This window comes from Portunus trituberculatus, chromosome 13, assembly GCF_017591435.1.
Source record: "Portunus trituberculatus isolate SZX2019 chromosome 13, ASM1759143v1, whole genome shotgun sequence".
Classification (NCBI taxonomy): Eukaryota; Metazoa; Arthropoda; class Malacostraca; order Decapoda; family Portunidae; genus Portunus; species Portunus trituberculatus.
In genome coordinates this window covers 489772-506415 of record NC_059267.1, presented here as the reverse complement: position 1 = coordinate 506415, position 16644 = coordinate 489772, and the positions used below count along the sequence as shown (strand labels likewise).

Sequence of the window (16644 nt, the reverse complement as noted above, 5' to 3'; positions counted from 1 at the left end):
CTAGAGCAATCAAGGCACTCTTAGAAACACCACGTCACCTCAAATAGAACCTATTAAAAGTAGTGGAGGTAATGATCTCTTACCATGGCTATTTTCAAAGGCCACTGAGATTAGCGGGATTCCTAAATGTGTTTATCCCGTGAGTACTGTAAATAATCATGTTAATCTGTTACTAGAACACTCAAACCAGTCTTAGAAACCAGCGTCACCTCAACTAAAGTGAAAATAATAGTGGAGGTAGAGCAGAAGTCAGTAAGAGCATCATGTCTCCAGCCAGCGTGCCCCGGCCATCCTCGCTGCCCACACTATATAAAGGGGGTGTGCGAGGCGGGTCTGGGCAGTCACCATCATGAGGCACAACATTGCACTTCTCCTCGCTGTGCTGGGTGAGTCATTGATACTGCACCTCGCTACATCACCACACTAGACACTCAACACGCACACCCCACGCCACTAATACCCACACCTCATCCTTCTACACCCACCACCTCACATCTCTGACCCACTGCACCTCACACCCTCCTAACCGAGACAAAATGCTGAAGAACAGTCTAATTAAGGAACACTAACACAGACACCGCAATACCAGAGCACCTTGCCTCACTTAATACTCCCATCTAACGCAACAATAGCCCTTATGAGTATCGAATACTGAATACACACAATTTTAAGACAACAACACCAGTTAACACTTGTGATGTCTTAAAGGAGTCTGGGAATGATAAACACATAACCCCTTCAGTACTGAGACGCATTTTTACCTTGATTTTTTTGGGCACGATCGAATTATTTTATTGACATTGGGAAGGGTCTATGGAGGTTAGAAGATTAATAGCCACAGTCTTCACTACTTTAATCCCCGCATAAGTTTCTAAAGCTGTATAAAATTACCAGAATGAATAGGAAAACGCGTCCTGGTACTGAATGGATTAAGATCACTGCATATTACTTACTCTCTGTCTACATAACGCAACCAAGCTATCAGTAACCCTACTCTGAACGTCAAGTGTGTTTATGAAACCGTGTTCTTGCCAGGCGCAGGCTGCTGCGGTCTGGTGGCAGCCCAGTACTACGAACCGATACAGAGTGACAATGGAATGCCGTGGCGAGGCAAGTACGGAGACATGGACATCTGCCACCACGACAAAAACTTCACCTACACTTACGCTCTGGACTTCAAGGTGAGGCGTGGTGGGTGACTGACTGGATGAGGATAAATAGCAGTTTTTCTGTGGCAAAAGATTCGAAGACAGACTCTCACTAATAAGAATGATGGATGGAGAAATGATGGTGGGTGACTGACTGGATGAAGGCAAAATAGCGGTTTTCTTTTGTATCAAGCCTTGACAAAGATTCGAACACAAACTCCCACCAGTATAGATAGATAAATGGTGTTGGGTGGCTTGAATGAATGAGGGTAAATAGATAATAGATTTTCGGTGGTTTTCTTTTGTATCTAGCCGTGACAATGACTCCAACACAGACTCTCAGTGAATTAGTAAGAACGAGTGGTATATAAAGGGTAGTGGATGGCCAACTGGATGAAAGTAAATAGATAACAGTTTTCAAGCGGTTTTCTTTTCTATCTATCCGTGGCAAAGACTCCAATACACACAATGCACCACGGATGAGATGAATTAGTAAGAATGATATTTTAATGTAAGAGGGGAAAACTAGCCAAGGGAAACATAAAAAAAAATATAATAAAAAAGCCCCGTTTAGTTGCCAGTTCTCTTGTACATTCAAGTTAGACAGAAAAAAAAGAAGAAAGGAAAAAGCTCACTTGTTTGCCAGTCCCTTGTTCGAGAGTTAGCCAGAGAAAAGGTAGATAAAGGCTGGTGATGTGTTGGTTTGTGTGTGTTGCAGTTTGATGACCTGAATGACCTGGACAATGTTGGCGGGAATGCCGTGAAGCTGTACTGCCGAGACCACGCTGGCTCCATCTCAGGCTACGTCACCAGCATCGAGGGCAAGAGGGGTGACTGGCAAGGTACGCACACCAAATCGAATCCTGTCCACGGTCCGAGTGTAGGTTGGGCTTCCTCACTTGGGACAACGGTTTCCTAGTGGGTGGGCTTTGAGATAGGAGGTGCCACAAAAAGTACCCCCTTTAGCCCATAAATTCCCGTGAAAAGCCCACATGGTATAAATGAAAAAAAATCGAATTTCTTTACACATTTCTAACAACCAATACTTTTAGCGACCAATATTTTAGAAACCAATATTTCAACAGCCAATATTCTAGCAACCAATATTTTAGCAACCAACATTATAACAACCAACTTTTTTAGCGACTAACATTTCTAGCAACCACCAGTTTCAGCAACCAACATTATAACAACCAAATATCTTAACGCTTTGTTATTTCTGTTCATTGATATACTGACTTACCTAACCCTAACCTTAACCTAACCTAACCTAACCTTAATCCAACTGACTCTATCGATCCTTCCCCTTCCTTAGCATCAATTAGCTTCCCTTATTGATTGACTGACTGATACGTAAACTGGGTCAGATTTACCAACACTCTTTTATCTACCCTGCGAGTCCACCTTGCTACTTTCCCACACTCCACTAGCCTCTCCTCACCGCCCACACCTCCCAGCCACTCCTCCCCCATGTTTTATCACCAAGAGTGCATTGTAAAGTGAAGGGATACACCTCACCTGTGCCCTGTATGTACCTTTCCACATAGGGAGTGTACGTATGAGGGACTTTGCTGTGTGTGTGTGTGTGTGTGTGTGTGTGTGTGTGTGTGTGTGTGTGTGTGTGTGTGTGTGTGTGTGTGTGTGTGTGTGTGTGTGTGTGTGTGTGTGTGTGTGTGTGTGTGTGTGTGTGTAATTAACAGAATGAATATAGAAACGTATCCTGGTATTGAAGGAGTTAAGGTTTTAGAAGACACAGACCCATACGCCACCAACATACACACACCACGACAACACACAGGTTCCATTTACGTCTCTCTTCCCGCCAGGCATTCACTCCTGCCCCCCACATGCGTTCTTCAACGGGTTCCGCCTGCGAGTGTTCCCGGAGCAGGGCACGTGGGGCGATGACTTTGGAGTGGATAATATTCAGATGTCTTGTGAGGATGGCACCATTGTTGACGGCATTGAGGGAGTTCTGACCGAGGAGGTGAGTGTTGGCCAGAAGGAAGAGGAGGAAGAGGAAAAAGAGATGAAGGAAATCGGTAAAAAGAGAAAAGGAGATAGAGAAAGGGAAGGGGAGAAGGAGAGGATGGAGAGGTAGGATAAAAGTGTGGAAAGCTGAAAAAAAATTTGTAAGCGTAAGGAGAAAATGAGAATGTGAGGAGGAGGAGGAAGAGGAAGAGGAGAAGGAGGAGGAAGAGGGGTAAGAAAAATAAGACAGTGAAAAACTAATCCTCAGTAAATAACTCAACGACTCTTGTTTAATTGCAGGGAGTGACGGATGAGGTGGAAAAGAGCGTGTTGAGGCAATGGGTAGACAAGGTGGAGCGCAAGATGGAGGTCATTAGATACAACATAGGTGAGTACAGGAGACCAGGTAACACACATCTGACCTCCATAGACCCTTCGTAATGTAAATAAAATGGTCTAATCGTACACAAATTTCAAGGTAAAAATGTGTCCTAGTACTGAAGGGATTACTAACAATATCAATGTATCGCAGGCAAGACGAGGATTCACGGGGAGTGGGGCTCGTGGGTGTACTGCTCCCCTGGCATGTACGTGGTGGGGCTTCGCACTGTGGTGGAGGAGGGACACATTGACGACGATGCAGGACTCACTGACGTCATTCTGTACTGCTTCTAATAAACTAAAGAACCCTCACCAGAATGTATCCTAACCTAACCTAACCTTACAGAACGTAACCTAACCTCACCTAACCTCACCTAACCTCACCAGAATGTAACCTAACCTCACCTAACCTCACCAGAATCTAACCTAACCTAACCTCACCTAACCTCGTCTAACCTCACCAGAACGTAACCTAACCTCACCTAACCTCACCAGAATCTAACCTAACCTAACCTAACCAGAGAACACTCAACAGTCAGGACCAACTTTCAGAACCTATAGAACTTGTTACCAGCACCGGATGTCATTCTCTACTGCGCCTAATAAACTCGAGAACCCTCACCACCCAAGACACTTCCAGAACCTAAACTAAATCAACTCGAGGACTCTCACCAACATGGACAAACTTTCAGAACCTATAGAACCTGCATCACGCACACTTATGTCACCAGCACGCTAGCATCACCTGTCCTTATACTTACATAACAGCAGAGTAAACAGAAGCTGCACTACCACTGACACCACCACTACTATATCATAAGTGTGAGTACGTACAATATTAGCACTGTACCCACTATTTCTTAGCAATGTCTCACTGTAACCAGGACCAATTGTATCTACTTTCCTGAACTGTATTGATGTATTAAGATATTCCCAGCGTTATGCAACAATACAGTGGAACCATGCGTGCTTTGGGGTCCCAGGGATCTCCAAGCGCACGGGTTCGAATCCTGTCCACGGTCCGAGTGTAGGTTGGGCTTCCTCACTCGGGTCAACGGTTTCCTAGCGGGTGGGCTTTGAGATAGGAGGTACCCCAAAAGTATCCCCTTTAGCCTATGAATTCCCGTGAAAATCCCACATGATATATAAAAAAAAGAATATCGAAACTAATAATAATTAATGAAATCCTTAAATAAAAGTGCTTACAGGAAATGAAAGGATTAGGAGAATAGACTCTAGAATTCTAAGTCAGTATAATGTTTGGAGGCAGCTGTACAACACGACCCGTCCCTTATTAGTTAGCGATTAATGAAAGATGTGGCAAAAAGCAATGAGAGTTAATAAAATCTTTGAATAAAACTAACTTGTATTTCTCACACCTCTTTGTACCTCAGCAGTGGTTCTCAAATGGAGTGGAGGGTTAAGGAATAGACTAAGTAATTAAGTTGATATAGAAAAAAAGGTTGTATAGATTCATGGATGGAGGAGGGTTAAAGTTAAAGTTGGTTGGTTTTAGTTCCCGTATCCATCACATCAGATGCTCTACAGAACGTCAGTCAGGTGAACCCAACTCCCCACTGCAGTGCCCCAATTACAGCAGTAGCCTCCAATTCTGCTCACTATTTGGTGATTTTATACAGCTTCAGCAACTCATGTGGGATTGAAATAGTGAAGACTGTGGCCATTAACCTTCTGATCTCCATAGACCCTTCCTAATGTCAATAAAATGGTCTAATCGTACACAAATCTCAAGGTAGAAATGTGTTCCTGTACTAAAGGGGATTGTAATAGTGAAGACTGTGGCCATTAACCTTCTGACCTCCATAGACCCTTCCTAATGTCAATAAAATGGTCTAATCGTACACAAATCTCAAGGTAAAAATGTGTCCCAGTACTGAAGGGAATAAGAGCACTGAAACTTAGGTCCTATATTCTAAGTGGTTAGTAGAGTCTATGAAGAGGAAGTCACATGGAATACAGCAAAACACTTCAGACAATTACAACTTTATTGGCAACACTACTGAGTCACCCAAACTGAAGCACCAGGCATGAGTCTCTATCACTGGCTGCCCTTCGTGTGGCCTTCCATCGGGGACCTGAAGGTGAGGGACGCTGTGTCTTGCCCTTCCCCATCAGGCGACCCCATGTGTTCCCGTCCATCATGTTAATTACAGCAGAAAATAACAGTGTCAGTTATTCCAGCGTCGTCGTTTAGCGGGTGGTTGTCTTCGAGTCGCACCTGCAGCCCACACACCTTGCCAGAGGAACACGCCTGCCACGTCCCCCAGTCCCCGAAGTCCCTCGTGTGTGCTGTGCGGGGCGTGGGCAGACTTAATTAAGCTCATATTCTCAAATACTTCTGCGCTTCACCTCTAATATTTCAAAAGGGTTTCTTTAAATTTGCACGAGTTTTTAAGTTTTTTTTTTTTTAACATTTTTAGAGGCAGAGTGACAAGATTTCTACATTATTAACGGGAAAAACACTCTTAAAAACCCCGCTAATCATCTCTGTCGCCTTGGAACGTAATCGTGATGAGAAAGCAAAGCGTTTCTGAATACGGAGCTTCGCTAATGTCAGACACACAGCACAGAGCAATATTGACACGCGGGATAAGCTGGTGTGGTTTCCTTAAGACGAGACACTACCCAGACATCACAATAGTGTTTGAGCGTGGCACGACTATGAGGCAACATTGAACGAGGGATAAGCTGGTGTGGTTTAATTAAGACAAAAGACTACCCAGACATCACAGAAAGGAGTGTTTATGGATGTTTTAAGACTGTGAGGTGTTCAAAGACTTCCAAGGGTGATCCGGTACAGGAAATAGATGAGAACTAAGACACGTAGGGGAGATGTGGTTTGCTCTTCGATAAAGGCATGATGAGGAGGAGCATTTTACTGTCGAGTTTTGGACACGAAGGAAAAGAGACAAAACGATCACGTGACCTCAGCTGCAGGACGGAAAGCACACGAATACGTACACACACGCACAAAAATGAGGACGATGAAGATAAAGAAGAATGGAAGGAATACTAATAACTCAATCTTCCTTTCCTTACCTCCTCTTCCTTATACTACTACTGCTATTACTACTACTACTACTACTACTACTACTACTACTACTACTACTACTACTACTACTACTACTACTACTACTCACCAGTGCGTTGAACCTTCATGTACACTGCCTCTACTTCTCTTCCTTGTATCTTGGTCATCTCACGAGCCACCACGGGATTCTGGGGGTGGAAGATAAGAGAGAAGGTTAGGTTACTGGCGTGAGAGAGAGAGAGAGAGAGAGAGAGAGAGAGAGAGAGAGAGAGAGAGAGAGAGAGAGAGAGAGAGAGAGAGAGAGAGATTCTGGATCATTTGAGGTTGTAATGTATTTTATTGTATACTGCTTGGATTGTAGACGCCAACCAATAACAACAACAACAACAACAACAGCAGTGACAAAAAACGACAACGACAACCACATTTTCTTTCCAACCTCACCCAAAATAAAAATATAACGAGACTTTTTCCAATATAACGAGACTTTTTTTTCCGAGTTTTTCCCTCTATAGACACGAACACACCTTGCCTTTCCTGTTGGGCACGCCGTACAGGCCATCAAGCACCTGGCCACCGGAACACCTCATCTGCAGGTTATCCATGCCCAAGTCGTCACCAAGTGTTCCCTGGTCAGGCACCACGTTGGCCCGCACGCCCGTCATGACTTCACCAAGAGGACACGACCGCATGCCTGTACCACCCACGCAAGAGGAGGAGGAGGAGAGGTACTTGGTAAAGGAGTGCTTACTTGGTGAAGGAGTGAGTTGGTGAAGAATCAAGCCGAAGGAGTTGGTGAAGGATTGACTTGGTGAAGGAGCAATTTGGTGAAGAATGAGTCATGATTCTTTGATGAGAGAGAGAGAGAGAGAGAGAGAGAGAGAGAGAGAGAGAGAGAGAGAGAGAGAGAGAGAGAGAGAGAGAGAGAGAGAGAGAGAGAGAGAGAGAGAGAGAGAGAGAGAGAGAGAGAGAGAGAGAAACAGACAGAGACAGACAGAGACAGACAGACAGACAGACAGACGCTTTACCCACCCTGCCACTGGCCAAAACTTCCCTCGGCGCTAATAAGGATGTTACTAAGGGCGCCCTCTGGAGTCTGGCAGTACAGTCTGATGGCGTTCACACTGGTGTCGTCCAGGTAACCCAAGCCTGAGTACTGCAACACACACCCACCAACACTCAACACAACTTTTACCTTCACTGTTTGGGTTAATTGGTCATTATTTTTTATTCATTCACACGTATACCACTAATAACTTCACCTTCAATAATTCACCTGTCTTGAGTAACCGATATTCTTAACTTACAAACACTTATATGAAAATGAACGCTGCTTTCATTCATTTACGGTCATGAAACGGTTATATTTTTCATTAACTCACAGGTTAACATAACTACCATTAATTTTTACACCCATACACACACTCACTCACAATTAAATGCAGAAAGACAAGGACTCATCAATACAAACACAGGAAGATTAGTCTCCTCAGTACCAGGACGCGTTTTCATGTTAACTCTACTTACTATTTGGTGATTTTATACAGCTTCAGAAAAACATGTGAGGGAATAGAATAGTAAAGACTGGCCATTAATCTTCTGACTTCCATAGACCCTTCCTAATGCAACTAAAATCGTCTAATCATACCCAAAAAAGCAAGGTAAAAATGCGTCTCAGTACGGAAGGGAATACGAGACAACACCTATTGGTCAGTTAGTCCTCGTGGTGGCTGCTCTTCACTCTCATACTCATACGCTCATACTCTGTTAATCTTTTAGAGAACTTTTTTTTTGTTGATGCCCCTGGCCGGCTTCCCTCTTGCAGAAACAATATATAAACACACTCACTCACAATCAAATGCAGATAAACAGGACACACATAATACGGACACAAGAACATCAATTATACACGTCATTACTTTAATCTCGAAGGCGAAGACGTGAGAACCCTCGCTACACAAATCAATGGGTCCCCACTCGCCCCTGCTCAGCCCGTTGTCCAGCGTGAGGCTTTCCTCTATGCCCCTTGGTAACGTCACGGCAGCGCTCGCCACCCCGCCTTGGTGCAGCGAGAAAAGGGACAGCCACAGGGTAGGAAATAAGTAAATAGATAAGGAACAATGTAAAAAACCCTGCATGAAAGCTAATTCTACGTGTCCATTCAACTAAACTCACTTAATTAAAAAGAAAACTGGCAATAGCAAGAGTAATAGATAAATAGGTCAAACTAAATTATATGCTCTGAAATATTTAAGCCACTTTGGTTCAGTTCTCGTATAAAAAACTTGAATTTTGAAAGATACAGCCATAAGAACAGAAGGGAAGCGGCAAGAAAGGTTAGTAATTAAAATAGAACTAAGAAAAATATCGGGTTTAAGTTTGATGGAGCTAGATTTCAAAATAGAGGTAAATATTGGGAGAGAGAGAGAGAGAGAGAGAGAGAGAGAGAGAGAGAGAGAGAGAGAGAGAGAGAGAGAGAGTCATTGTATCTTACCAAGGGCGAGAAGAGGAAGAAGAAGAGCCAGAGTGGTCATGACGTTAGGATGATCTGACGACTGCCTCTCTCTACCTTCTTACACACTCCCTTTATAGGTAAGCTTATCTTCTTCCTCTTCCTCCTCCTCCTTCTCCTCCTCCTCCTCCCTCCTCCAACCAACACTCGCAAAACACACGCAACTCAATTTGTCAAGAGGCGGAAAAGTACTTAACTGTCTTTACGTAACCATAACACACACACACACACACACACACACACACACACACACACACACACACACACACACACACACACACACGAGACGAAGTTGTCATTGTTTTTCCTTTTTTTGTATTGTGATAAATGCACCACCACCACCACCACCACTACCACTACCACCACCATCACAACAACAACAATAAAAGAGTGAGAAAGACGAAGGAATTAATTGGAAGATGACCTCATAGCAGACACCCACTCCCCCTCCACTCTCTCCCACTCCCTCTCCACTTTCTCCCACTCCCTCTCTCTCTCTCTCTCTCCCACTCATTCTACGAACTATCAGAGTGAGAAGCAACACCTGTGACCGATAAGACGAGGAGGTTACCTGTGTGTCGTACATTTACCTGTCTATACACCATCATGACACCCCCCACTACCCTCCCCACACCGCCCTGCTTCCTCATTCCTTCCACAATAATGTGCAATTGTTTAACCCTTTCACTGCTATTAGCGAACAGTTTCTTAGTCACAAGCCATTCAGGAACATCAATTTTTGTTGTACAGCCTCCTCTGAACATTGTACTCTCTAGAAATGTGAAGTTTTACTCTGTCAATCACATCTTTTTGTCTTGAGTGTACTTTTAAATGTTTCGTGCAGCGTTTTTAATGTTGTGAGTTGTTGCATATCGCAGTGGAAGCCGCAACAAGAAGCGATGTTTGGATTACAAGATTGAAACATTTTGTATTTCTTATTATAAACTCATACAAATAACCAAAAGTTAGGACAGAGAAGTGTGTGCTCTAGAATGGTTTAGAATTATGAGTACTGTATCACCATCACCACAACCAGCACCACCACCATCTACATAAAATGCAGAACAAACGCTTCATTGTCCTTTCATCATCAAACCATAGTAAGCCTAACATCAATAACCAAGAGGACTATTTCTTATCTTAGCGCTCAAAGTTCTGCCACCCCTGTCTTCTGTCACCACGCTAAGACTGCCTCTCTCTTACTCTTCCATACACTACTAACATAATGCAACACACACACACACACACACACACACACACACACACACACACACACACACACACACACACACACACGTCTTGAGAGTTCAGCTTCAGAAGTGCTCCTAATAGCTACTGTTGTTCCATGCACCATATTCAGAAACACTTCCCTCTTTCACCGCGACCATTTACAAAGACCATAGAGACGATTACCTGAGTTCTAAAGAATATTTGTCCTGTTGATAATGCAGAAAACTTGTTAACATGTCACTAGAACTACAGAAACATCCTTAAAGAACCCGTGTCACTTTAGCTAGACCCCTTTGAAAAGAGAATTTGTCCTGTTGATAATGCAGGAAACTTGTTAACATGTCACTAGAACCACAGAAACATCCTTAAAAAACCCGTGTCACTTCAGCTAGAGCCCTTTGAAAACAGTGATGGTGCGGAGCGGAAGTGTTTCAGATTATTGGTCATTACTTGTGACCTGTGTGGTTTATTTACCCACTGTTCGTATTTCAGTTTGGGTTTGGTTTGGGTCACTGAGGAAAGGTGGAGGACAAACTTTTACTCGGTTTAATTAATACAGGTTAGATATTCACACCTTTATTGGCACCACTGACAAAATTCAATCATTCGTCTTTACAATAGCAGGTCTTAATGTTCAAAATGGCTTCCTTGTCCTCTTCACACCTGTACTGGCATCACTAACAAAGCTAATCTATCGCAGGTGTGGCTTTAAGATACTCATAATTTTATTCACCTTACGACAAATTAATCTTCTATAAATCTCCTTGTCTTCTTCACTTAGTTGGTATCATTGACTAAAAATGCCTTTCATATTTATTTCAAGGGTGGGTTCAAGACATTCACACCTTTAATTAACTGTCTATATGATATCTTCAGTAACAAGCATGATATAAAACTTCAATATGGTGTGAGTGTCTTGTAATTCTTCCTTTAGGCTAAAAATTCATAGCATTCACACCTTTAATTAACTGTCTATACAAAATCTTCAGTAACTTTAGTGACTAGTGTGGTATAAATTTCAATACGGTGTGTCTTGTACTTCTTCCTTATAGAGGCTGAATATTCTCTCTCTCTCTCTCTCGGTCTTAACTCTCTTCTCTTCTCCCTTATCCAGTCACTAATTGCAACAGTACATGTCCACATCAGTCACTCCAGCATCGTCTTCCAGCGGGTGGTTGTTCTGAAGTCGCACCTGAAGCCCACAGATCTTGTTGCCTTCAGAACACGCCTGCCACGTCCCCCAGTCACCGTAATCTCTCGCGTGGGCTGAGCGGAGCGTGGTAAAATGGTTAGGATTTGCTAGTGTTGGTGAGGAGTGTGTTGTGTTTCATTATTGTAGTCACTTTTTTCACGATTCACGATTCACGATTTGCTCACCTGCCCTCGGGATCTTGACGTGCACAGTCTCCACCTTCCTGCCTTCCACTATAGTGATCTCACGCGCCGGTTCAGTGCTCTGGGCCGTCAGGTAAGGAATGTAGAGTGAAAAGTAATGACCAGACGAAACATACATACCCACATATATCCATACTGACTGACTCTCTCTCTCTCACACACACACACACACACACACACACACACACACACACACACACACACAGTAAGCTTCTTGGCCCTAAAAACGACAAAGGAAACGAAATCCACAGGTAAACACGTAATATAATAAAGGTGAAGGCTCCCACCCCACCAACCCACCTCACCAACCCACCCAACACAACAGAAAACTTAATTCTTGACCCCCCAAAAAGACAGTCAATAGGAAAGGAAAAGAAAACCCCCCACCAACACACACACACACACACACACACACACACACACACACACACACACACACACACCTGTCGAGCCTTCTGTGGTGTTCCGTACAGGCCATCAAGCACCAGGCCACCAGAGCACCTCATTTGTAGGTTATCCATTCCCAAGTCGTCACCAAGCGGCCCCATTTCAGGCACCACGTTGGCCCGCATGCCCGTCATAACTTCAGAGCCACTACACGCCCTCATGCCTGGTGACCGCGGTGGTGTGAGTTGAATGTTGTGATTGGTGAATGAGAAGAGGTGGTAGTGAGTGGTGAGTGTATAGGAAATGACTGTACAGAAGGAATGGTGGTGATGGTGATAGAGATGGTGAGTGGGTTGGATGTGAAGGAGGAAAGGATGGCGATACATGAGGAGGAAAAGGATGATCATGGTGAAAAAGAATAAAAAATGATCGAAATGTGATAACAGACACACACGAACAAATAATCAGACAGACAGACAAACAGACAAACAGTAACAAAGATAACTTTAAAAGACAAAACAATTCCGTAAATATTAAAAAGAATAAACAAAATCTTATTAATTATAAAGAAAACGAAGCAGCAACAACAATAACAACACGAGAGAGAGAGAGAGAGAGAGAGAGAGAGAGAGAGAGAGAGAGAGAGAGAGAGAGAGAGAGAGAGAGAGAGAGAGAGAGAGAGAGAGAGAGAGAGAATAAGAACAAACCTCATTAATATATACAAAACAAAAGGAATAACCGAACAAGATGGATACTGAAAGGAGAGAAGTGTAAAAATGTCTACTACTTACCCCTCCACTGTCCATACATCCCCTCAGAGCTGGTGATCAGATCGGTGAGCGAACCTTCAGGAGTCTGGCAGTAGAGTCTAATAGCATTCACACTGGTATCATCCACGTAACCCAAACCAGAGTACTGCAACACACACACACACAAACGAGGATCAGTCTTTCGAGTTTCCTGTTCACCTTACATGTGTTTCCAGAGGTTGATGGTTTGGATGGTGTGTAAGTTGTTGAGTTGAGATTCTTGTACGTGTGTGAAGGATGTGGGTGTTGTTTTAGGGTCTTACTGGTTGTGTTTGTGTGTGTGTGAGGAAACTATGGCAATAGTTGAGTTGAAGTTCATGTACGTGTGTGAAGGATGTGGGTGTTGTTTTTGGGTCTTACTGGTGAGAAAATAGTGTGTGTGTGTGTGTGTGTGTGTGTGTGTGTGTGTGTGTGTGTGTGTGTGTGTGTGTGTGTGTGTGTGTGTGTGTGTGTGTGTGTGTGTGTGTGTGTGTGTGTGTGTGTGTGTGTGTGTGTGTGTGTGTGTGTGAGTGAGTGAGGGAGTGAGTGACGGAACTATGATGTTATGGAGATATATCAGAGTAAAAACAAGACTGAATAGCACAAAAACAATATTACTAGCATGTTTTGACTGTACGTAAAACGAGACTACTACATAATGAGTGAGTGAGTGCATGAATGAGTAAGTAAGTCCACTCGAACAAAGAAACAAGGCAAATGACAAATAAATCACAAACACAACTTGAGAGAAAAAAAAAACACGAAAAAAAATCAATTAACAATATAAAATTCACATAAAACAATTCCTTCTTTCATTTCTAATTAACACTCGTTCATTCCCTCATACTTTGATCTCGAAGGCGAAGACGTAGGAGTTCGGGGAGCACATAGCAATGGGGCCCCACACGCCTCGGTCAAGCCCGTTGTCTAAGTGAAGTGTCTCCACAACATTCCTGGGTTTTGTCACAGCGCCCTCCGCCAGCCCACCTTGAGAGAGCGAGCAGTTAGCAGCCAGTACCCCATTAACACCAGTAAGTAAGTGGTCAGTGTATCTATTAATGAATTTAGTTAGTGTATAGACAGTAGAACATCGGACAAGGGAGGGAATGAGAGAGGGAAGCAGGGAGGATTGGAGAAAAGGAGAGACAAGAGGTAAGAAAGGAAAGGGAGGAATGGAGAGGAGACACAAGAAGAAAGAAAGGGAAAAAGGGAGGAAAGAAGAGAGAGGGAGAGACAAGAGGTAAGAAAAGAAAGAGAGGAATGGAGAGAAGGAGACACAAGAGGAAAGAAAGGGAAATAGGGAGGAAAGAAGAGAGAGAGGGAGAAAGACAACAGGGAAGAAAGGGAGGGAGGAAATAAGAGAGAGGGAGAGAGACAAGAGGAAGGAGGAAGTCAGGAAGGAAAAGAGGGATAAGGAATGAAGGAAAACTAAACTCTTTCATGTCGGCTGTAGAAATCAAATGTACTTTTGTGGTTTAGCATTAAGAAATCTAAGTGTCGTATCAAGTGTCGTGTTAAGTGTTAAGTCTCTCTCTCAGCTTTTGTAGTTCACTTTGGTATAATTAAGTGTATGAAAGTGTTCAATCTCTCTCTCTCTCTCTCTCTCTCTCTCTCTCTCTCTCTCTCTCTCTCTCTCTCTCTCTCTCCCAGTCTTATTGTTCACCCTTCTGTTTCTATATAAATCTTGGTATCCTTAAGTATATAAAGCTTTCATTCTCCCTCTAGTTTAAGAGTGTCATTGCTAGTTCACACACACACACACACACACACACACACACACACACACACACACACACACACACACACACATCTGCCCTGCACTAGTCCCCTTAAATGCACTTCTATATACTTTCCATCCCTCTCTCTTTCTCCGCTACAGGTGAATGCTGCATATTAATCAGACAGTTCACAGACGCCTTGTGTGATGTGTATCTTAATTTTCTCATTTACAGCTTAATCAATTTCTTTCCTGCAAGTTTTCCAAGGGGAGATTAATTCCGTACTCTCAGATCTCTTAGCGGGAATCAATGGCGTGAGTTATTAATCTTAGTTTCTTTCTCTGCTGCGTCGTAAGGAGTTGAGGGGAGTTGTGGGAGTAGATGCTGCATTATTATTATTTCCACACGTTGACTGAGTTGCCTGGTGAGTTGTTTGGTATGATATAAGCACCATGAAGGAGTCAGTAGAAAGATTACTGTATTGAATAGATATAAGGAGTTGAGGGGAGTTGTGGGAGTAGCCTTTTCATTATTATCATCATTTCTACACGTTGACTGAGTTTCTTGGTATAATATATGTAGTGCTGTGAAGGAGTAAGTAGAAATATCACTGAACCGAATGGATATAAGGAGTTGAGGGGAGTTGTGGGAGTAGAGTCTGCATTATCATCATTTCTACACGCTTACTCCGTTTCTTGGTATATTATAAGCACTGTGAAGGAGTCAGTATAGAAATTACTGTACTGAATGAATATAAAAGCTAATGTAACCTGACCTCAACAAAATATCAGCTTTTCTTCAAATTTCTACACGTTGACTGAGTTTCTTGGTATATTATAAGCACTGTGAAGGAGTCAGAACAGAAATTATTGTACCAAGTTAATATAAAAGCTAATGTAACCTGACCTCAACAAAATATGAGCTTTTCTTCAAATCGTGATCTGAAAATAAATAAGTCAATAGTGAAATTAATGTAGAAAAAAAATGTGAACCTAACTTGCTTTTCATGGGAAAATACTTGTTTCTCAACCTAATTTAATCTAACCTAACCTAACCTAATTAAAATTTAACCCAAGCTAACTAAACCTCGCCAAACTAAACCCAACTAACCCAACCCATCCAAACCTCACCGGATTTCAGATAAAAATATAAACACTACTCAATATTCCACAGCTGAGAGGTGCGCGAGTCTCACCAAGAGCCAGGAGGGGAAGGAGGAGTGCCGCAGTTGTCATGGTGCGAGGTCCGACCTTCCAAAGACTGTCCTCATGCCTCACCACAAGCGCCTTTAGTACACCACCTTATCTCTCGAGCTAGTGTAAAAAATTGTCGCCCACTCTCTCTCTCTCTCTCTCTCTCTCTCTCTCTCTCTCTCTCTCTCTCTCTCTCTCTCTCTCTCTCTCTCTCTCTCTCTCTCTCTCTGTCAGTATCTAGTCCACTCCATCCCCCACTGGCACTAATTCTTGCCTCTATTCCCTATTTAACCTCTTCAGTACTGAGACGCATTTTTACCTTGATTTTTGGGTATGATTAGACGATTTATTTGCATTAAGAAGTGTCTATGCAGGTCAGAAGCTTGATGGCCAGAGTCTTCACTATTGGAATCCCAATATATGTTTCTGAGGCTGTATAAAATCGCATAATAGTAGCCAGAATGAATATAAAAACATGTCCTGGTACTGAAAAGATTAAAAGATTCCTAATTCTTGCTATATTTTTTCAGTTATTAATCCCATTTTCCCCAACTTTCCTCCATCTCCACTATCTTCCATCTTTATTCAGTTACACTCCTCTATCTTTTTTTTTTTTTATTTATACCATGTGGGCTTTTCACGGGAATTTCTGGGCTAAAGGGGATACTTTTTAGGGTACCTCCTATCTCAAAGCCCACCCGCTAGGAAACCGTTGCCCTGAGTGAGGAAGCCCAACCTGCACTCAGACCGTGGACAGGATTCGAACCCGTGCGCTTGGAGACCCCTCAGATCCCAAAGCACGCATGGTTTCACTGTACCACGGCGGTCCTAATTTCTCTAAGATATCCCCAAAGTCTTTCTCCCATTCA

The 16644-nt window shown here is 43.0% G+C and overlaps 3 protein-coding genes across 4 annotated transcripts; 1 reads left to right on the top strand and 2 right to left on the bottom strand.

The window, feature by feature from the left end:
• The first annotated feature begins 244 nt into the window (after positions 1-244).
• On the top strand, positions 245-3812 carry LOC123503221. 2 transcript variants are annotated; one of them, XM_045252775.1, is made up of 6 exons: positions 245-386; positions 1036-1181; positions 1867-1990; positions 2975-3135; positions 3420-3507; positions 3652-3812. In XM_045252775.1, exons 1-6 carry the CDS (start codon positions 350-352, stop codon positions 3792-3794), a joined length of 699 nt encoding a protein of 232 aa, XP_045108710.1. In that variant the 5' UTR covers positions 245-349; the 3' UTR covers positions 3795-3812. The 2 variants fall into 2 exon arrangements, with proteins under 2 accessions (XP_045108710.1, XP_045108711.1); XM_045252776.1 differs by having other exon boundaries at positions 271-386; positions 1042-1181.
• A 1680-nt stretch (positions 3813-5492) lies between these two features.
• LOC123503246 (vitelline membrane outer layer protein 1 homolog) lies at positions 5493-9199 on the bottom strand. Its single transcript, XM_045252813.1, has 6 exons — positions 9047-9199; positions 8472-8611; positions 7585-7708; positions 7080-7246; positions 6662-6740; positions 5493-5810 (listed from the first exon to the last, which is right to left on the bottom strand). The coding sequence occupies exons 1-6, from the start codon at positions 9084-9086 to the stop codon at positions 5665-5667; spliced, it is 696 nt and encodes a 231-aa protein (XP_045108748.1). The 5' UTR covers positions 9087-9199; the 3' UTR covers positions 5493-5664.
• A 1658-nt stretch (positions 9200-10857) lies between these two features.
• Positions 10858-15918, bottom strand: LOC123503216 (vitelline membrane outer layer protein 1 homolog). The gene is made up of 6 exons (XM_045252769.1): positions 15778-15918; positions 13712-13851; positions 12868-12991; positions 12133-12299; positions 11672-11750; positions 10858-11560 (listed from the first exon to the last, which is right to left on the bottom strand). The coding sequence occupies exons 1-6, from the start codon at positions 15815-15817 to the stop codon at positions 11412-11414; spliced, it is 699 nt and encodes a 232-aa protein (XP_045108704.1). The 5' UTR covers positions 15818-15918; the 3' UTR covers positions 10858-11411.
• Between the last annotated feature and the right edge of the window lie 726 nt (positions 15919-16644).